This window comes from Hemicordylus capensis, chromosome 1, assembly GCF_027244095.1.
Source record: "Hemicordylus capensis ecotype Gifberg chromosome 1, rHemCap1.1.pri, whole genome shotgun sequence".
Taxonomy (NCBI): domain Eukaryota; kingdom Metazoa; phylum Chordata; class Lepidosauria; order Squamata; family Cordylidae; genus Hemicordylus; species Hemicordylus capensis.
Window position 1 is genome coordinate 34931931 of NC_069657.1, and position 17517 is coordinate 34949447.

A 17517-nucleotide genomic window follows, 5' to 3' on the forward strand; every position below is an offset into this window, starting at 1 on the left:
TGCAAGAAACGTAGAAACACCAAATAAAGAAGAAGCAGTGCAATTCTGGGGGAAATTATGGGACAATCCAATAGATTATAATAAAAAAGCAGGCTGGATGAAAGAGGTCAAAAATGTAACCAACAAATGCAAGATCTAATAATAACACCAGAATTAGTAAGTGAAAGAGCAAAGAAAATTAAAAATTGGACTGCTCCAGGCAACGATGAACTGCATAGCTTTTGGCTTAAACACCTAACAAGCCTTCATAAACAACTATCAAAACAGTTCAATCACATTTTGCAAGGAGGTGATATTGAACAATGGATAACAACTGGGAAAACTCATCTCATCATGAAAGACCCAGCAAACGGTGCAGTTCCAAGTAATTATAGACCGATAACCTGCCTGCCAACCATGTTCAAATTATTAACTGGAATAATAGCAGATGAAGTGATGCAACACTTATTAACTAACAAACAGCTTCCAGTTGAACAGAAAGGAAATTGCCCGAACACCAGAGGCACAAAAGACCAGCTGCTGATTGACAAAATGATTTTAGAAAATTGCAAGAGAAGAAAAACCAATCTAAGTGTTGCATGGATTGACTACAAGAAAGCCTTCGATTCATTGCCTCACACATGGATACTAAAGTGTTTAGAAACAACTGGTGTCAGCAAAAACATTCAGATATTTATTTTAAAAAGCAATGAGCATGTGGAGTACACAGTTAACAATCAATGGCGAGACACTTGGACAGGTTAGCATTAGAAGAGGCATTTTCCAAGGGGACTCACTATCCCCTCTGTTGTTTGTAATCGCCATGACCCCACTTTCACAAATACTAAACAAAACAGGCCTCGGATACCAAACATCTAAAACATCAAGTAAAATCAACCATCTGCTGTACAGTCAGAAAAGTCCCAGTCAAAAATTGAATCACTGCTAAACACTGTCCGTATATTCAGTAGCGATATAGCAATGGAGTTTGGACTAGACAAGTGTGCTGCATTAATAATGAACAGAGGGAAAATAAGAAAAACAGAAGGAATAGAACTGCCCAATGGAAGCAAGATCAAGAACCTGGAAGAGAAAGAACCTTACAAATACTTGGGCATTCTCCAGGCTGATAACATCGCACACACTGAAGTTAAAAGAAAAATTGGAAGTGAATACATCAGGAGAGTTAGAAAAATCCTCAAGTCCAAACTCAATGGCGGGAATACCATACAAGCCATAAACACCTGGGCTATACCTGTTATCAGATACACTGCAGGAATAATAGACTGGACCCAAGCAGAGCTAGAGACGCTGGATCGTAAGACCAGGAAAATAATGACCATCAATCATGCTCACCACCCCCGCAGTGATGTAGATAGGCTATACCTCCCTCGCAGCTCAGGTGGAAGAGGAATGCTGCAAGTCCATCAAACAGTAGAGGAGGAGAAAAGAGGCCTTGAAGAATATATCAAGGACAGTGAAGAAGATGCACTTCAAATGGTCAATAATGCGAAACTATTCAACACCAATGAAACAAAGCAGGCCTACAAGAACGAACAAGTCAAGAACCGAGCAGAAAAATGGAAAAATAAGCCACTGCATGGTCAATATTTGCACAATATAATAGGGATGTGCAAAAAATTTCGGGCACAGAACGATCTGTGCCCGAAACGAGCAATTTTGGGTGATTCGGGGCCGAACTGAATCACCCCCGAGTCCCCCGATATTTTTCGGGCCTGAGCCGAATCACCCGAATTTCAGGCCCGAAAAATTCGGGTGATTCGGTTCATGGTTGATTTGGGGGGATTTTTTGAAGTTTTAATGACTTTGGGGCAGTTCGGGGGCGTAGCATGGGATCTCGGCAAAAAGAGTGTGGTGCGGTGGTAGTGCCTAATGGGTGCAGGCTACCACCCCAATTTTAGGGGGATTGGGCAAAGGGCTGATTTTTGAGAAATTTCTGGATTTTTCATGTCTTTGGGGCAGATTGGGGCAGAAAGTGGGACCTGGGGCAGAATAGTGGGGTGGTAGTGCCTAATGGGTGGAGGCTACCACCCCAATTTCAGGGGGATTGGATAAAGGGCTGATTTTTTGAGAATTTTTGAAGTTTTAGTGACTTTGGGGCAGTTTGGGGGCAGAAAGTGGATCTGACCCAAAAGGGTGGGGTGGGGTGGTAGCCTCCACCCATTAGGCACTATCTACCAGCCCACCCCACTCCTTTGGGGCAGATCCACTTTCTGCCCCCAATCTGCCCCAAAGACACCAAAACTTCAAATATTCCCAAAAAATCAGCCTTCTGCCCAATCCCCCTGAAATTGGGGTGGTAGTCTCCACCCATTCGGCACTACCACCCCACCCCCCAATTTTGCCCCTGGGCCCCTTTTTACCCCCCAAATCGCTTCAGATTCGGATTCGGATTAAATCCGAACCCGAACCGAATCAAGGGTGATTCGGGTGGCCCATATTCGGGCACAAAACAGAACAGGGGTGATTCGGTTCGGGTCCCGAACTGAATCACCGAATACCCAAATTGCACACCCCTACAATATAAGTGGAAAATCAGACATCACCAAGACCTGACAATGGCTTAAGAATGGCAACTTGAAGAAAGAAACAGAGGGTTTAATATTGGCTATGCAATAACAGGCACTAAGAACAAATGCAATAAGAGCAAAAGTCAGAAAATCCACAACAAACAGCAAGTGCCGCCTTTGTAAAGAAGGAGATGAAACAGTGGGCCACCTAATCAGCTGTTGTAAAAAGATCGCACAGACTGACTACAAACAAAGGCATGACAAGGTAGCAGGGATGATACACTGGGACATCTGCAAAAATTACAAGCTACCTGTAGCCAAAAATTGGTGGGACCATCAAATTGAAAAAGTTGAAGAAAATGAATATGTAAAAATATTATGGGACTTCCGACTACAAACAGACCAACATCTGCCACACAATACACCAGATATAACTGTAGTTGAGAAGAAAGAAAAATAAGTCAAAATAATCGACATAGCAATACCAGGAGATAGCAGAATAGAAGAAAAAAGAAATAGAAAAAATCACCAAATACAAAGATCTACAAATTGAAATTGAAAGGCTGTGGCAGAAAAAGACCAAAATAATCTCAGTGATAATTGGCGCCCTGGGTGCAGTTCCAAAAGGCCTTGAAGAGCACCTCAACACCATAGGGGCAACAGAAATCACCATCAGCCAATTACAAAAAGCAGCTTTACTGGGAACAGCCTATATTCTGCGACAATATCTATAACAACAGCAACAACATTGACAATAAAATTCTGGCATCCCAGGTCCTTGGGAAGGACTCGATGTCTGGATAAAACAAACCAGTCAATAACACCTGTCTGACTGTGTAAAATAATAATAATAAAGGTTTACCTGTCCTGGACCTCATCCTTCCACTCCCCGGATGTGCTCTTTGTCTCCTTTCTGCCAGTAATTATGAGTCAGCAAGTCTCCACCTCTATACTTGCACTCTGGATCATGGTGTGTATCTCACTGGCCTACGAGGTCCACGACCATTCAACACCCTTGAAGCTTACTACACATTCTATTCATTCGGCAGCCACCTCGGCAGCATTCTCCACAAATGCTCCAATAGAAGATATCTGTAGAGCAGCGCCATGGTCCTCTGCATCTATGTTCACATGTCACTATACATTGAACATTGCTCATTCCTCTCAGGCTGCCTTTGGTAGGCATGTGCTACAGCACGTCTTTCTGCCCCAGTAGCCAAGGACAGCCCCCTCCCAGGGTCTTCTGCTGTGGCATGTCCCACATGAGATGACCTCACCCAGCAGCTGAGAGAGGAGCATTGGTCACTTACCGTGAAGGCTTCTTCTTGCTGCTAGAGTTTAGTACATCTCAACCCACCCTGGGCATCTACGGCTACTGGTCTGCTTCCTTTTGTTTCGTTGTATTACTCTCCCACCTCTTACTTCATGCCTGCTATTCTCTATACTGATTTATTTTTTTGTCTTCCTTCCTGAAGCTTGTCTTAACTAAGTAAACTGGGAGGGGCTATCCTCCTAGGACCTCTTAAAAGCTTCACTAATTAGTTTTGTTCTGCTCTCTGGAGCATGCTGGGAGGATAACCCACATGAGATGTCCTCAACTCCAGCAGCAAGAAGAAGACTTCCCGGTAAGTGACCAATACTTCTTTTCCCCCACCCCCACCCCCACCCCCACCCCCACATCTTAGCTAGGGATTTGAACTGGAAGAAAATCCTCCACTTCAAGCCAGGGAAATTTATCATGTTGATGGGCCAAGACTCTCCACCTGATGTAGTTTCCTGCACCTGGCTTCCTCCACTCCCAGTGGGGCCAAAGTAGCTACATAGAACCAAGGGAGCAGTTGTGACCACTACTTCCAATAAGGTCACATTTGTTCTGTCTTCCTCACCTTTGGGCTGGGTTGTTTAAGGACTACAGTGGCCTATTCATCAAGCATGGAACTCGGCCTTAACCGTGGTGATTACAGCACAACCCTTAGGACAGCCACCATTTTGGTGTCTGAGGAGAGAAGCAAGATCCTCACTGAATGCTTGGTGCCTCTAGGCCCAAAGACTCAGTGAGTGCTGACAGCTGCTTTAAGGGGAATGTTGCCTAATCATCTGACAAATTGGGTTTACCAGGTGTATTCTCATTTAACAGTGTATGTCGAGAGCCTTGTGAACACAGGCATTCAGGATTTAATTACTGTACCTCAGAAGTGCCCCAAATTTCTAAGTGGAAAATGTTTCTAAGGGAAATGCAAAACCCAAGAAAAGGAAACACAAAGGGTGGGGAAAGTGGCAGTGGGCATAGCAATCTTGGGCATCTGCTATGGCCAAAAAGTCTGGATAAACAATGTAGTCAATAATAAATACTGTAAATAGGGTTTTTAGGTAGATTGCTGGCCTGGTCTGACACACACACACTTTCTGTTAGAGCAGTCTCTCTGGTAGTATAGAACATTCTAACATTCATACAGTAGTTAATTCTGTTTTATGTTTCTTTCTTTCTTTTTTTTAGAAGGATGTATTAGTATGGGTAAACAAGTTAACAGATCACAGACTCCATGCACAACACAAATTTCCAGCATATCGGTTTCCAGAACGGGATTTTGTGCCATTTGGAATGTTTTTCCACCCAAACAGTCACTTTCTATATGTTTATGGAAATCAGGTGTGTGTCAATGGAGAAGCCTATTAAAACTGATAAGTAATGTAATGATGATTGTGACATGAATTATTGAGGGGCTTACTGAACTACTTTTGAAAAACAAGTTTCTTTTTGCTGAAAGAAGTCTTGAAATTTCGACCTCCATGAGTGCTGCAAGACAAGGGTATTTTTGCACTTGGCAAGTGCAATTGCCATTATCTTGCTACAGGAGGCACACCTGGCATTTTCCAAGCAAAAACCAATACTATTGATTTTTTAAATAAAAATGTGAGTAGTATGGATTGTTTTCAACAGTCTGTGAAGCGTGCCTATTGTCTGACCCTAATGGCAAGCTGCTATATGTATCTCCAAATCACCCAGGTTTTCAGGTTTTCTCTTTTTTTCTGTATTTTTCTTGTAATATTAAAATGTGTGTTCTGTGCTGCCATACTTCAGCACTTGGGTGCATACACACAATCTTTTGCAACACAAGCAATCTCCCATTGCAGCTGCAAAATGCAAGCAAACTATTAATGGCTGCCTCAGTTCCTTCTTCTCACCTCTGTAGGATTTTTGCCTCCACAGAGCACCACGACCACCCGTGGCAAGAATGTGTGGGCAGGACAGCTATAGCTGTAATTAAGATTTGCATTTGACCAAGGTTGGATATGCGGGTTTAAAACTGATTTGAAATCCTGAATATGCAAGAAGCCTGGTTAGCTTTAACCCACTTAATCAAAATTAAGGCATTAGAAAGGGTTTACTCTGAGAAGTCAGGTGATGGGAAGGAACATGTGATCCTGCAGCCCTGTCATGATCAGAGTCATAATTGAGAGCACATCTGTACTGGACCAAGTTATTAGCGGGGAAATGCTTGACTAACAAGCAGAAGGTTGCCAGTTCGAATCCCCGCTGCCACTATATCGGGCAGCAGTGATATAGGAAGATGCTGAAAGGCATCATCTCATACTGTGTGGGAAGAGGCAATGGTAAACCCCTCCTGTATTCTACCAAAGAAAAGCACAAGACTCTGTGGGCGTCAGGAGTTGAAATCGACTTGATGGCACACTTTACCTTTGCTGCCTGTTACTAGTTGAGTCTCCATTACTGTAAAGTAATTTTGCTACTATATTAGGAGTAATCACTGTCCTTGGTTTGTTTGCCATAAATATGGTCAGCTTGTACAATACACTGTGATAGCACTTATATTTTAAATTCTTATCTCTATCATATTCAGTTTTGCCTTTTTCCCTTAGGTGTGGATTTCTTCTGATGGTGGCAACACTTTTATATTGTTAATTAAACTAGACAATGAGACTGTTACAGAAACAGATGCATGTGTTTACAGCCAGGCCATTGTATTTGTGACTGACAAGGGAAGCATTTACTACACAAAGGCAGGTAAGAACATTAAAGAATTAGAACCATCTGCAGACATCTGTAGTCTGAAGCCATTGGTGTATGGGGTGCCACAGGGTTCCAGCTTGTCCTTCATGCTTTTGATAGTTACATGACATAGCTGGAAGAGATCATCTAGAAGTTTGTGCTGAGGTGTTATCAATACTTGGATGATATCCACCTCTCCCTTTCATTCCCATCAACGAATCCTGGGTCGTATTAGAACATTTAAAGGAGTGTCTGGAGATTGTTCTGGTCTAAAGGAGACACTCCACTGAAACATCATCAAGATATGATAGTAGTTCTGATGACTGGAAATTCCACTGACCTGGATAGTGGTATTCAACCTGTATTAGATGGGGTTGCATTCCGCCTGGAAGATCAGCGCCACAGTCTGGGAGTGCTTCTGAACCCAGCACTATCTCTGGATGATTAGATGATGTCAATTGCTATGGGTGTTTCCACCCAACTTCAGCTAGTCCAGTTGCAACTCTACCTGGAGAAGACTGACTACACTTACATTGTTACATGCATTGTTCACATCCAAAATGAACCATAGGTGTTCTACATGGGGCTGCCTTTAAGGATGGTTCAGAATCATTGGCTCAACTGTCCTACCAAGGGCCCTGTTACTTCATTTAGCTGCTCTAAACATATTGGGAGACCTGATAAATATATGCAGCTGCAGAACTGTCCATCCAAGATATCCCCAACCTGTCATTGTGATTCCATCTGTCTCAGCAGTCCAACTCTGCAAAAAATAAAGAGGTGGAGGAAGAATGACCCTCAAAGGCACTAGCGAGAGACTGGGAAAACCAGGCTAGAAGCTAGAAGTTGGAAAGTTGATGCTAACATAACCCAAGGCAGGTGACCACACTTCACAGACAAAATGTTGTAGTAATGCTGTCTGTGGTCACCTGCCTTGGGCTATGTCAGCATCAGTTCTATTGCCGACAGAGAGCGTAAGCCTATTGATTACCTATTGCTAAATTGCAGTAGCAATAAAGCCTCTAAATGATTCCCACTGAGTCTGTTTGATTGACTAAGAGGCGGACCCAGGGACGAACCATGTTCACATCAACTGGACCTGAAGTAAAGGTGGCATCAGGATATTTTTTTGGAGCTGATGGAGCAAGGCTCAACAGAGGATAATTATGTTGCAAGGTTTTGAAGGCAGTTCAAAACCATTATTACTTGATTGTGGTAACTTCACAATCAAGTAATGTTTTGGAACTTGTGGTGGCTGTTCAGATTGTGATTGCATGGTTGCCACCTGGTAGTACAGACTTCAATTCCAGTTGTCCATAGGTAGGACTGTGTGCCTCAGTAAACTTGGATCTCTAATACTGGAAATCCCCATACCTACCACTAGGAGGCACCAGAATGTGGGGCAATTGCCCCAGGTAGCATGGGGGGAGGTCATTTAACTGCCCATTCAGCACCAGCGTAGGCAACTGGGTGGTACAGTGGTTTTCGGTAGCTTGGGGGAGGCAGGTAGGGAGTGATGCACGGCAGCCTGGGAAGCCCATGCAGCTGCTGGGAGGACGTGCGGACATCTGGGGATGGTAGTTGCACTCAGAACTTCTCTGACTTTGCCCCAGCAGCAGCCCAAGGAGATGTTACACACACCTGAGGAAAGGTGGGGCAGGGGCAAAGACAGCTGTCAGTCAGTGCCCCACCCAAGCTGTTCTCCTTCTGTCTTCTTCTAACACATAAACTCCCAGTTTTGGAAATATAGTTCTGTGTTTTGTGTAGCTAAAGGATTTGGGACATATGTGGTTTTGGGATGCCTTAAGCATTTGTGATGCATTAAGCATAGATTTTACAGAAATGGTAGGTGCTAAATGGGCTGTACATATGGCAGTAAAACTAGATACATTGCATACAACATCCTAGAGCTACAAACATAATTAGTATAATTCTATAAAACAACACACACATCCTTAACCACACATATCTGGCATGATTTGATATAGATAAAAAGTTTTACACATAACAGCGAGGTGTACATATAAAGATCATACAACTTATAGCAAGCAACATCGTTTTAACCCATCTTCATCCCAAATAAAGTATCAATAACAGTCTTGCGTTGTGGAACCAGATGCTTCTGGCGATTAATGGATTATCAGCTTGTGGAAAGCGATAGCAATGACAAGTCATGTACAATCACATTAATTAAATACAGGTGTCTATAAAATTAGCAGCTAAAGCTTGATACTTGGGCTATCTTAATGTCTTGGAGCACAAAGGGACCAGTAACTTGGGGATAGGTGCAGACTTGCAGGTAAATGCTCTGGGTGAAACAATGAGATGATTGGCACAATATGTCAGCGAAACAAGTAAGGAAATGACCAGAGAGCAAGCATGTGAGGTCCATGTCCTTACAGCACAGGAGATAGCAGGGTTTTCAACATAATGATAGCACATAGTCACTACAATAAAGTAATATAAGAAAGTGGTGTAAATCATCAACTCCCACCCCCCTTGGTGTCCTCTAGAGTCTGTCATGGCCAAAAAGGAAGCTATGGAGAGCTTTAGAATTCAAAATCTAAAAGTCCTTGGTAAGAAAAAATATTTTAGTCCTTCAATTGAGAACCAAATGCTCTTGTACAATGTTGCAGGATTTTGGCTATCCTGGATGTTCTCTGATCCGTGTTGTTTTGGCTTGTTTGGCTAGTGTCCATAGACAAGTTCAAATGTTCATGTGTTTAGGATCCCTGACTCCCACCCTTGTGGGCAATTTGAAATAGTGTCTTTGGCAGAATTTGAAATAGTGTCTTTGGCAAGGTATCTTACCCAGGTAGGATGGTTCCAGGGCTTTACAGCTTGGGGAGATGCTGTTGCATGTATGACTCCAGAGAAGTGAACAAATTGGCTTGCCTGTTTGTTATCAGGCAGTCTTCAGGCATTTGTTGTCTATCCCTCTCCTATAGCACTTAGGAGCAGGAAGATGAACTTTGCATTAGGTCCTCTTCTTCGAACACAGGACAGGGTAGCAGATGGACGTTCTGTCACCATTGGGTTGGATTGGAAATGCAGATAGGGACTGCCCTCGGGTAGCTGCTGCTGCTGCTGGTTAGTTTTCCTGGGTCAGTGTTGATGTCCTCTGGAGACTCCCTTGGGACCACGTTCTGGCGATGGATCCAGGTATTCCTTCAATCTGGGGAGGACCAATCCTTCTTGGAAAGACAATTCAAGGCACTGTTGGTTGCAAACCTGTTTACTTGAGAGAAAGACAGGCAAGTGAGTTGCCAATTCCCTCCCCCCATGTAGGGACAGCGTCCTGAGACTAAGTCTCTGGGTGCCAACCATCAGCACAAAAGGAAAAGTCAAGTTTTCAAGGCAAATAATACAATGGATGGATAAGACCTGAGGCTATTTTCAATTTGGTCTTTTGGCATTTTTTCCAATTTATGTTTTTGTTTTCCTGCTTGCCCTGGGCCCCTCTTCTCCCAAAGTCCAGAACAGGAGATGATGTCCTCATTTATGGCTTGGTGGCTTGTGTTGTAGGCTGGTCTCTGATCACGAAAACAAAATGGCAATCCTGGGCAAAAGCAAAGCAATAAAGTCAAAAAGAAAAAGGGCATTCACATTTTCACCCCCCCTCGTGAGTTTGGGGTTTTGAGGAGGCATTAAAGCCTTTCAGGTCAAACATAGTCTTATCACTCGAGAGGCTGCAACATAAAACTTCAGCGCTTGAATTTCACCAAGGCCCTTTGGGTGTAACTGCTAACAAAGTCTTGTTTCCATGTGGCATCTTACATTCTCTTCTGTATCCTGTTCTTCCTTATAACAACCCTGTGAGGCAGGCCAAATCATTTGAGTGGCAGGCTCTGTGTCACCCAGCAAGTGTCATGGTAGAATGAGGGTTTGGACTCGGGTTTCTCCGGTCCTAGTCCAGCACTCTAACCACTGCACCACATTGGCTGACAATTATACTTACAGGCCTTTATCAGGGCAATCAATCTCCATCCAGTATAACTGACTTCATTCTCCATAAAGGGGTGATTCGTCTGTAACATCTGGCTTTGGGATCTTCATCTAGGTCACATGTAGATAGTTGTGGTGTTCCAGCTCTCCATCTTTAGCCTCATAACTTAGCAAGTGACCAATGAGTAAGGGTTTGGGGTTTGACATCTTTGTAGGGTAACAATATCGTCTTGGGGGAAAATCCTATATAAGAAAGAAACAGTCCATGCCCCCAGGCAAAATACTATACCTTGTTGAAATAGGATTGAGACTTCTGGACGAGGCTTAATGTCTCATGAAGCAAATCAAAGTGTCCCTTTTTACAGGCCTCTTTAGTAAAAGGTGTTATCAGAAAAATTGTCCATAATCTTGCAGAGGGGTGAAACCTGTGATAATAAAGTCAAGTCTCTCATCAGGAGCTGTGAAAACAGGGTATGGGTTTCACAGTAACACACAAAGCTTGATCCTTTTAAACTGGGAAGTCTTCTAGGTAAAATGCAAATCGGTACTTTGGAACTCCCTTCCACTTGCAGGAGTGGCAAAACAAAATTCCTTTCATCAAATCTCATGTCTGGGATCTGGAATTTTAAGATTCAGCTACTGTGAAGGCAAAGCAGGGCTACTGGATGAGACAAATTTAAAATTTAAACCTTAGACCATTTGATTATTAGCTCTCAGTTTACATCAAATCAGTTAGCAGAAATATTGCATAGATTTTACAAAAACATAAGACAATAATACAATTAGACTAATTTATCTTAAAATCCATTTTCCTTCTCACCCACAATTAACTGGCTGGAACACAAACTGCTTTGCAGAGAACCTCCTCCCCCTCCCATTTGGAAATGGGCAGAGTTATCATTGTTCATCAGAGATCAGCTTTCAGTTGTGAGAAAGAATTGAAAGGGAAACTTCCGGTTTAGAAAAAAGTTTTGAGCTCACAGAAAATAGGTAAGATAGACCATGTCAAGGAAATTAGTAAACATAACATATAAAGGCTTATGACACTCAGTAGTGGCAGAAATATCACAATCAACTTGATATAAGGATGAATGAAATAGAGCTTGCTCTTATGCCTAATGCATTTAGCCAGCCATAAGCAGCACTTCCCTTTTGCAGAGGTGGGAAGACTCACAAAGAAGGAAAACTTCAACACCCCAGTTGGCCAGCTGGGACTGCTGATAGTTCCCCCCTGTTGCTCAGGCCATGACCAATTTTATGTTCAATTAATATAATAACTGCTAATTTTGGAATTCAATGTCAGAGCAAGTTTGGTCTGGAACAGTTTACAGAAAAAGACATGTCACTAGAATAAATACATTCACAAATACAACAGAAACCTCATCTTCACAGAAATGAGTTATAAGATTGATGGGGGTTGGATTCCTACACAGAACCAGAGCTTTGGGCTCCCGCTCAGAAACATGTGCGCGCGCGCACGCGCACGCACGCACACACACACACACACACACACACACTTGTCTTGTGTATTTCACAGAACAAAGGACTAAACAAAGAAAACTTCATATGAGTCACAAAGGATTTTGTAACATTTAAAATATGTTAGCCATAAAACTCAGTTAAGAAAGTCGCTCAAACAGAACAAACTTATCACAGTCATCCATAAAACAATCTGTAATTCCATATTACCTTTCCACATCATAACTTACAACTTACAGGTGCTTTTCAATCAATTTTTTTTAAAAAACAACTTCCAACCAAAATCCTTTCACATCTCCTTCTAGTCTTTTCTCTGCAATTCCCTGCACAGAATTCCTTCAAGGAATTCTTCCTTCATTCCTCCAAACTCCATTTTCTTTCCTCTTTTTCAACTGCAAGCAGTTGAAGAGAGGAGGGGAAAAGAAAAAGAGAACAAAAGTAGCCTTTTGTTCAGAGAAACTTTTTGCAGCAAGAACAGTGTTATCTTTTGGCTTCGTGACAGCAGTTACAACAGGACAGTAGCAGCAAGAAATTAGACTGTTTGCAACACAAGGGCAGCAAGCAACTGTTTGAGCTTGGAAACAGAACACAGACAGCATGATTTTAGCAAAAGGCACTCATTCTTTCCTCTTTAATATTTTCTTCAGACCCCTCCCCCTCTTCACAGACTAAGAGAGTTCCCTTGTTCTCCATAGCATGTTGGAAAGGAGAAGCTGCTTGGAGCATGATGGTAATATATATGGTGGGGGTTTCTTTGGTGGGCCTGCGCATATTGGTGTTATTAAAATTTACCGGTATGTGTATAAAATAAAAGCAATTGCAAAAGGATGTTATTTTCGGGGCCAGGAGGCCTCTGACTCGAGTTTCATAGTATGTACAGAAGCGCTTTACTCTAAAGGTGAGTAGGCATTCCTTTTGGATTTTTCCACTTGTTCTAATCTATTCCCTGTTTCCCCCTCAGCGTCCCTTCATGGACTTTATTTCGTCCCTGCACGGACTTCACGGACTGTCCCTACATGGACTTTATTTTTCCCCTCGCTCCTGCGCGGACTGGGTACTCACCAAGAGACGTCTCTGGATTTCACTCTCTCTGTCTCACTCACTCTCTCCGTTCACACTTTCATTCACTCTTGTCTGGCATGTTGTGGTGAACGGCGCATCCTGGTTTCCTGAGAGCCCTCTCGCTAAATCAGCAGAGGGCCAGCTGGGGTATCGGGGGTTTTCCATTATGGGTCGGGCAACCACCCAGGAGTCTTCATTCTCTCCGTCTCACTCACATGTTCATTCACTCTTCCCTCAATCCCCAGATGTGGCGTGTTTGTAATGACTGGCACGTTTCGGGCTTTTGAGAATCCTTCACAGACAAAGGCTGTGGGGCGCGCTGGATTTCATTGTCCCGTGATGGGTCAGACCGTCCACCCAGAAGTCACATCTGACTCTCATGGCATCAAATTGATGTGAACATGGTTCGTCCCTGGGTCCGCTTCTTAGTCAATCAAACAGACTCAGTGGGAATCATTTAGAGGCTTTATTGCTACTGCAGTTTAGCAATAGGTAATCAATAGGCTTACGCTCTCAGACCGATTACAGTTTGGTTATAGGTGCATCTTACATTTATACAAACAATCTGAATGATGCTGGCACCCTAGACACAGTATACGTGACAATAAAATGGTGGTCTAAGTATCTAGTATGCATGCGAATGATTAATTGTTCATCTGGTGATTACTCCTTATTTGGTTAAATCCTGTTTTTTTAACTTTCAGTGAAAAACAGTGAGAACCTTGTGAGAACCAAGTTTCATAGATACAATTTAGTGGAGAGAGATAATGACATTGCTCATGAGAGGCAGTGATGTCCCTGAGCTGGGCTGGAGTTACTTTAAGTTAGAATGTGGTATTCTGGGCAAACATGGAGTTTCTTTGGTTTTCTAAACACATCACAGTGCGTTCTCACTCTTCAGGCTCTAAACAAATCTCAGCTCCAAAACAATCTTCTCAGCCTGAATCCAACTCAGGCTTGAAATAACCTCCAGCAACATCTAAAGAATCTATCTCACTGCCACCTAAACAATCACAATCTCTTAAACTGAAGCTGACTAAGAAGAAGAAGAAAGCCGAGACCATGCTCAACCCCCATGGAAGAAGAAAAAGAAGAAGCTGAAACCAGCCCCTCCCATGGAATCCCAACCCCCTCAGGCTACAGAGACTGATGTTATGCCAAAATCTGATTTTAGGATTGATCCCAACAACAACATAAGAACAGTCCTGCTGGATCAGGCCCAAGCCTTATCTAGTCCAGCATCCTGTTTCATCCAATGGCCCACAGATGCCTCTGGGAAGCCCACAGGCAAGAGGAGAGCTGGTCTTGTGGTAGCAAGCATGATTTGTCCCCCTAGCTAAGCAGGGTCTACCTTGGTTGCATTTGAATGGGAGACCACATGTGAGCACTGTAAAATATTCCCCTCAGGGGATGGAGCTGCTCTGGGAAGAGCAGAGGGCTTTAAGTTCCCTTTCTTACGAGCCCCTGGTGGCGCAGTGGTAAAACTGCCGCCCTGTAACCAGAAGGTTACAAGTTCAATCCTGACCAGGGGCTCAAGGTTGACTCAGCCTTCCATCCTTCCGAGGTCGGTAAAATGAGTACCCAGAATGTTGGGGGCAATATGCTAAATCATTGTAAACCGCTTAGAGAGCTCCGGCTATAGAGCGGTATATAAATGTAAGTGCTATTGCTAAGTGCTATTGCTTTCTGGCATCTCCAAGATAGGGCTGAGAGAGATTCCTGCCTGCAACCTTGGAGAAACCACTGCCAGTCTGTGTAGACAATACCGAGCTAGATAGACCAGTGGTCTGACTCAGTATATGGCAGCTTCCTATGTTCCTGCAATATGTTGTTGCTCCCCTGCAACTGGTATTTAGAGGCATCTTGCCTCTTAAGCTGGAGGTGACCTACAGCCCTCGGACTAGTAGTGACTGATAGACGTCCTCCATGAATTTATCTAAGCCCTTCTTAAAGCCATCCAGGCTGGTGGCTGTCACCATATATTGTGGCAGATAATTCCATAGGATAATTATGTGCTGTATGAAAAAGTGCTTCCTTTTGTTGGTCCTAAATATCTGGATCGTGATCCGTTGAGGCTAAGAACTGTGCCCCACTACATGCTGCATGTCCGTTATTTTTGGAGGTTCAGTGTCATTTCCCCTCAGTTCCTTTCCAACTGCCAAAGTGTTGATACCTCGGTATCATGGCTCCTTGAATTGGTTCATTACTGTAATTAAAATAGAAAGAAAAAGTCATCACTGTTTGGATTAAATGTGCTAAATGTGACTTAGGACTGCTTCTGTTTACTCTTTGCCTGTGGACATTGGCATTTGTATACTGTTGTTACTTCTGGCTTTGAAAGACTGCATGACTATTCTGAAGATCACATGGTAACGTCTTCTATTTACTTCTATTTATTTATTACATTTCTATAACATCCCATCTAAAGCACAACAGGTAAAATACTCCAACAAACAGCATTTTATAAGAAACATGTTAAAACAATATAAAAACAAATCTATAACAGCTCAGATCCAGTTAAAACCAATTTAAAATACTTTTAAAAAATTTAAAAACCTTGGAAGGCCATGCCAAACAAATAAGTCTTTATTTATCCCCTATGGAGCACAAACTACCTTTTAAATGTTGTGAAAAGTGCAAGGGGAAGCTCCCCTCAACTGACGGGCACAATCTCTGTCTGCTCTGCTTAGAGGAACACCACAATACTGGCAGCTGCAAGATTTGCTTTTCCTATTCATACCAGACCCGTAAAAATTGGGCTTTACATTTAAGGGCTGCATTGTAGGAGGATGCTTTAAGACTGGGTACTCCAATGCTGCAATCTCCAGCAACATCGCCATTATTACTGACATCGAAAGTTTTGAACATGGTGTCAAGGGCTGCATCCCATATGGCGTCTAAACCCTTGACGTCTGCAACTCCCAGCTCAAGCAAAGAGATGATATTTAAGGCGCCTCTGCCAATGTCAAAGGAAACTCACCAACATACATACAAGAAAGATGAGGTGACTGAGTCAACTCTGAAAAAACATCAGGACAAAGTCTCCAAGACATTGACTGTTGTGCCGTCTTCTTCGACTGTTCATATTTTGGTATCGACACCTTCCCCAACGGGATTGCAATCAGCATCGACAACTGCACAGTCTCCAGTGACCTTCAACATCCATCCTGACAGCTTCTGCTTTTCAATCTCCTATACGCCTGGTCTTCACACAGCCTTCCATGGGCAAATGTTCAAAACCTGTGTGGAGATCACCATGAGATTTTACAATTTCATGTTTACAATTACACGGAGAGGAGAGCTAGTCTTGTGGTAGCAAGCATGACCTGTCCCCATAGCTAAGCAGGGTCTGCCCTGGTTCCATATGAATGGGAGACTTGATTTGTGAGCACTGCAATATATTCCCCTCAGGGGATGAAGCTGCTCTGGAAAGAACAGAAGGTTCCAAGTTCCCTCCCTGGCTTCTCCAAGATAGGGCTGAGAGAGATTCCTGCCTGCAACCTTGGAGAAGCCGCTGCCAGTCTGTGAAGACAATACTGAGCTAGATAGACCAATGGTCTGACTCAGTATATGGCAGTTTCCTATGTTCCTATGTCTAATCTCTGAAGGTAGTTGGGGTGATGCCAGTCAGTACTGTGGGACGGAGTCCCCAAGACTTCCACCCCATACAATTACAATGAATATAAGCTATGGAAAGCCTATCAGAGAGATCTAAAATTTTGGTGCTGTCTGCAACCCAAGTGACTCCTCCAAGAATTGAGGAGTGCGTTCCTGTAACTGAACCTCTACCTGTACAACCTAAGCCTATACATAGTGCAGCTGTGAATATGCATATATCTATGTTGCTATCAGGACCACTTCCTATAGTTCAACCAGTACAGATTACTGCATCAACATTATCACCCTCAACTACACATTCAGAAGTTGTGGTCTCTTTGGATTATGACTATAACTCTGATTCCACTAGTACAGAATCAGATTCAATTGTGTTGGAGATGACCTTCTGCACCAGTGACCCTAATGACCACTAGGGGCACTGGGAGTAGAGATAAATAGTTAGGGACTTCTCTTTCCTGTTTATCTCTGCCTCTATGACCCCTCTACTCAAAGAATGTACTCAGGAACTTCCTGGGAGTGACCTCCTTCTTCTTCTACCCAGAATGCTTCTAGCTCTCCCTCTGAGCACCATGCTTCTATAGGTCTCTCTCTGACCACCATGTAGCCAGTGGTTAGATATAGGTCTTTTCCTATCATCATGGACTTCTGAACAAATTAGATTAGTTCAAGCTTACATAAATCTCCATGCTTATCGTTTACAAGCTGTTACCCCTGAGACTCTGTTAACTTCTGCTGTAAGAGAGTGAGTTAGCTGCTGAAATTCCCTCATATAAGTAATTAAAGTGTGTTGTCGAGTTGATTTTGACTCCTGGTGCCCACAGAGCCCTGTGCTTTTCTTTGGTAGAATACAGGAGGGGTTTGCCATTGCCTCCTCCCACACAGTATGAGATT

General features: G+C 43.1%; 1 protein-coding gene across 9 annotated transcripts in view; it reads left to right on the forward strand.

Moving 5' to 3' along the window:
• LOC128334016 (cation channel sperm-associated auxiliary subunit beta-like) overlaps positions 1–17517 on the forward strand; it is a 216076-nt gene that overhangs the window by 113398 nt on the left and 85161 nt on the right. For 8 of the 9 annotated variants that reach the window (XM_053270222.1, XM_053270289.1, XM_053270282.1 and 5 more), the window contains 2 exons: positions 5008–5160; positions 6393–6537. In XM_053270222.1, coding sequence (XP_053126197.1) covers positions 5008–5160; positions 6393–6537 — 298 coding nt within the window. The remainder of the gene's footprint in view (positions 1–5007; positions 5161–6392; positions 6538–17517) is intronic. The other variant, XM_053270274.1, reaches the window with a different exon arrangement.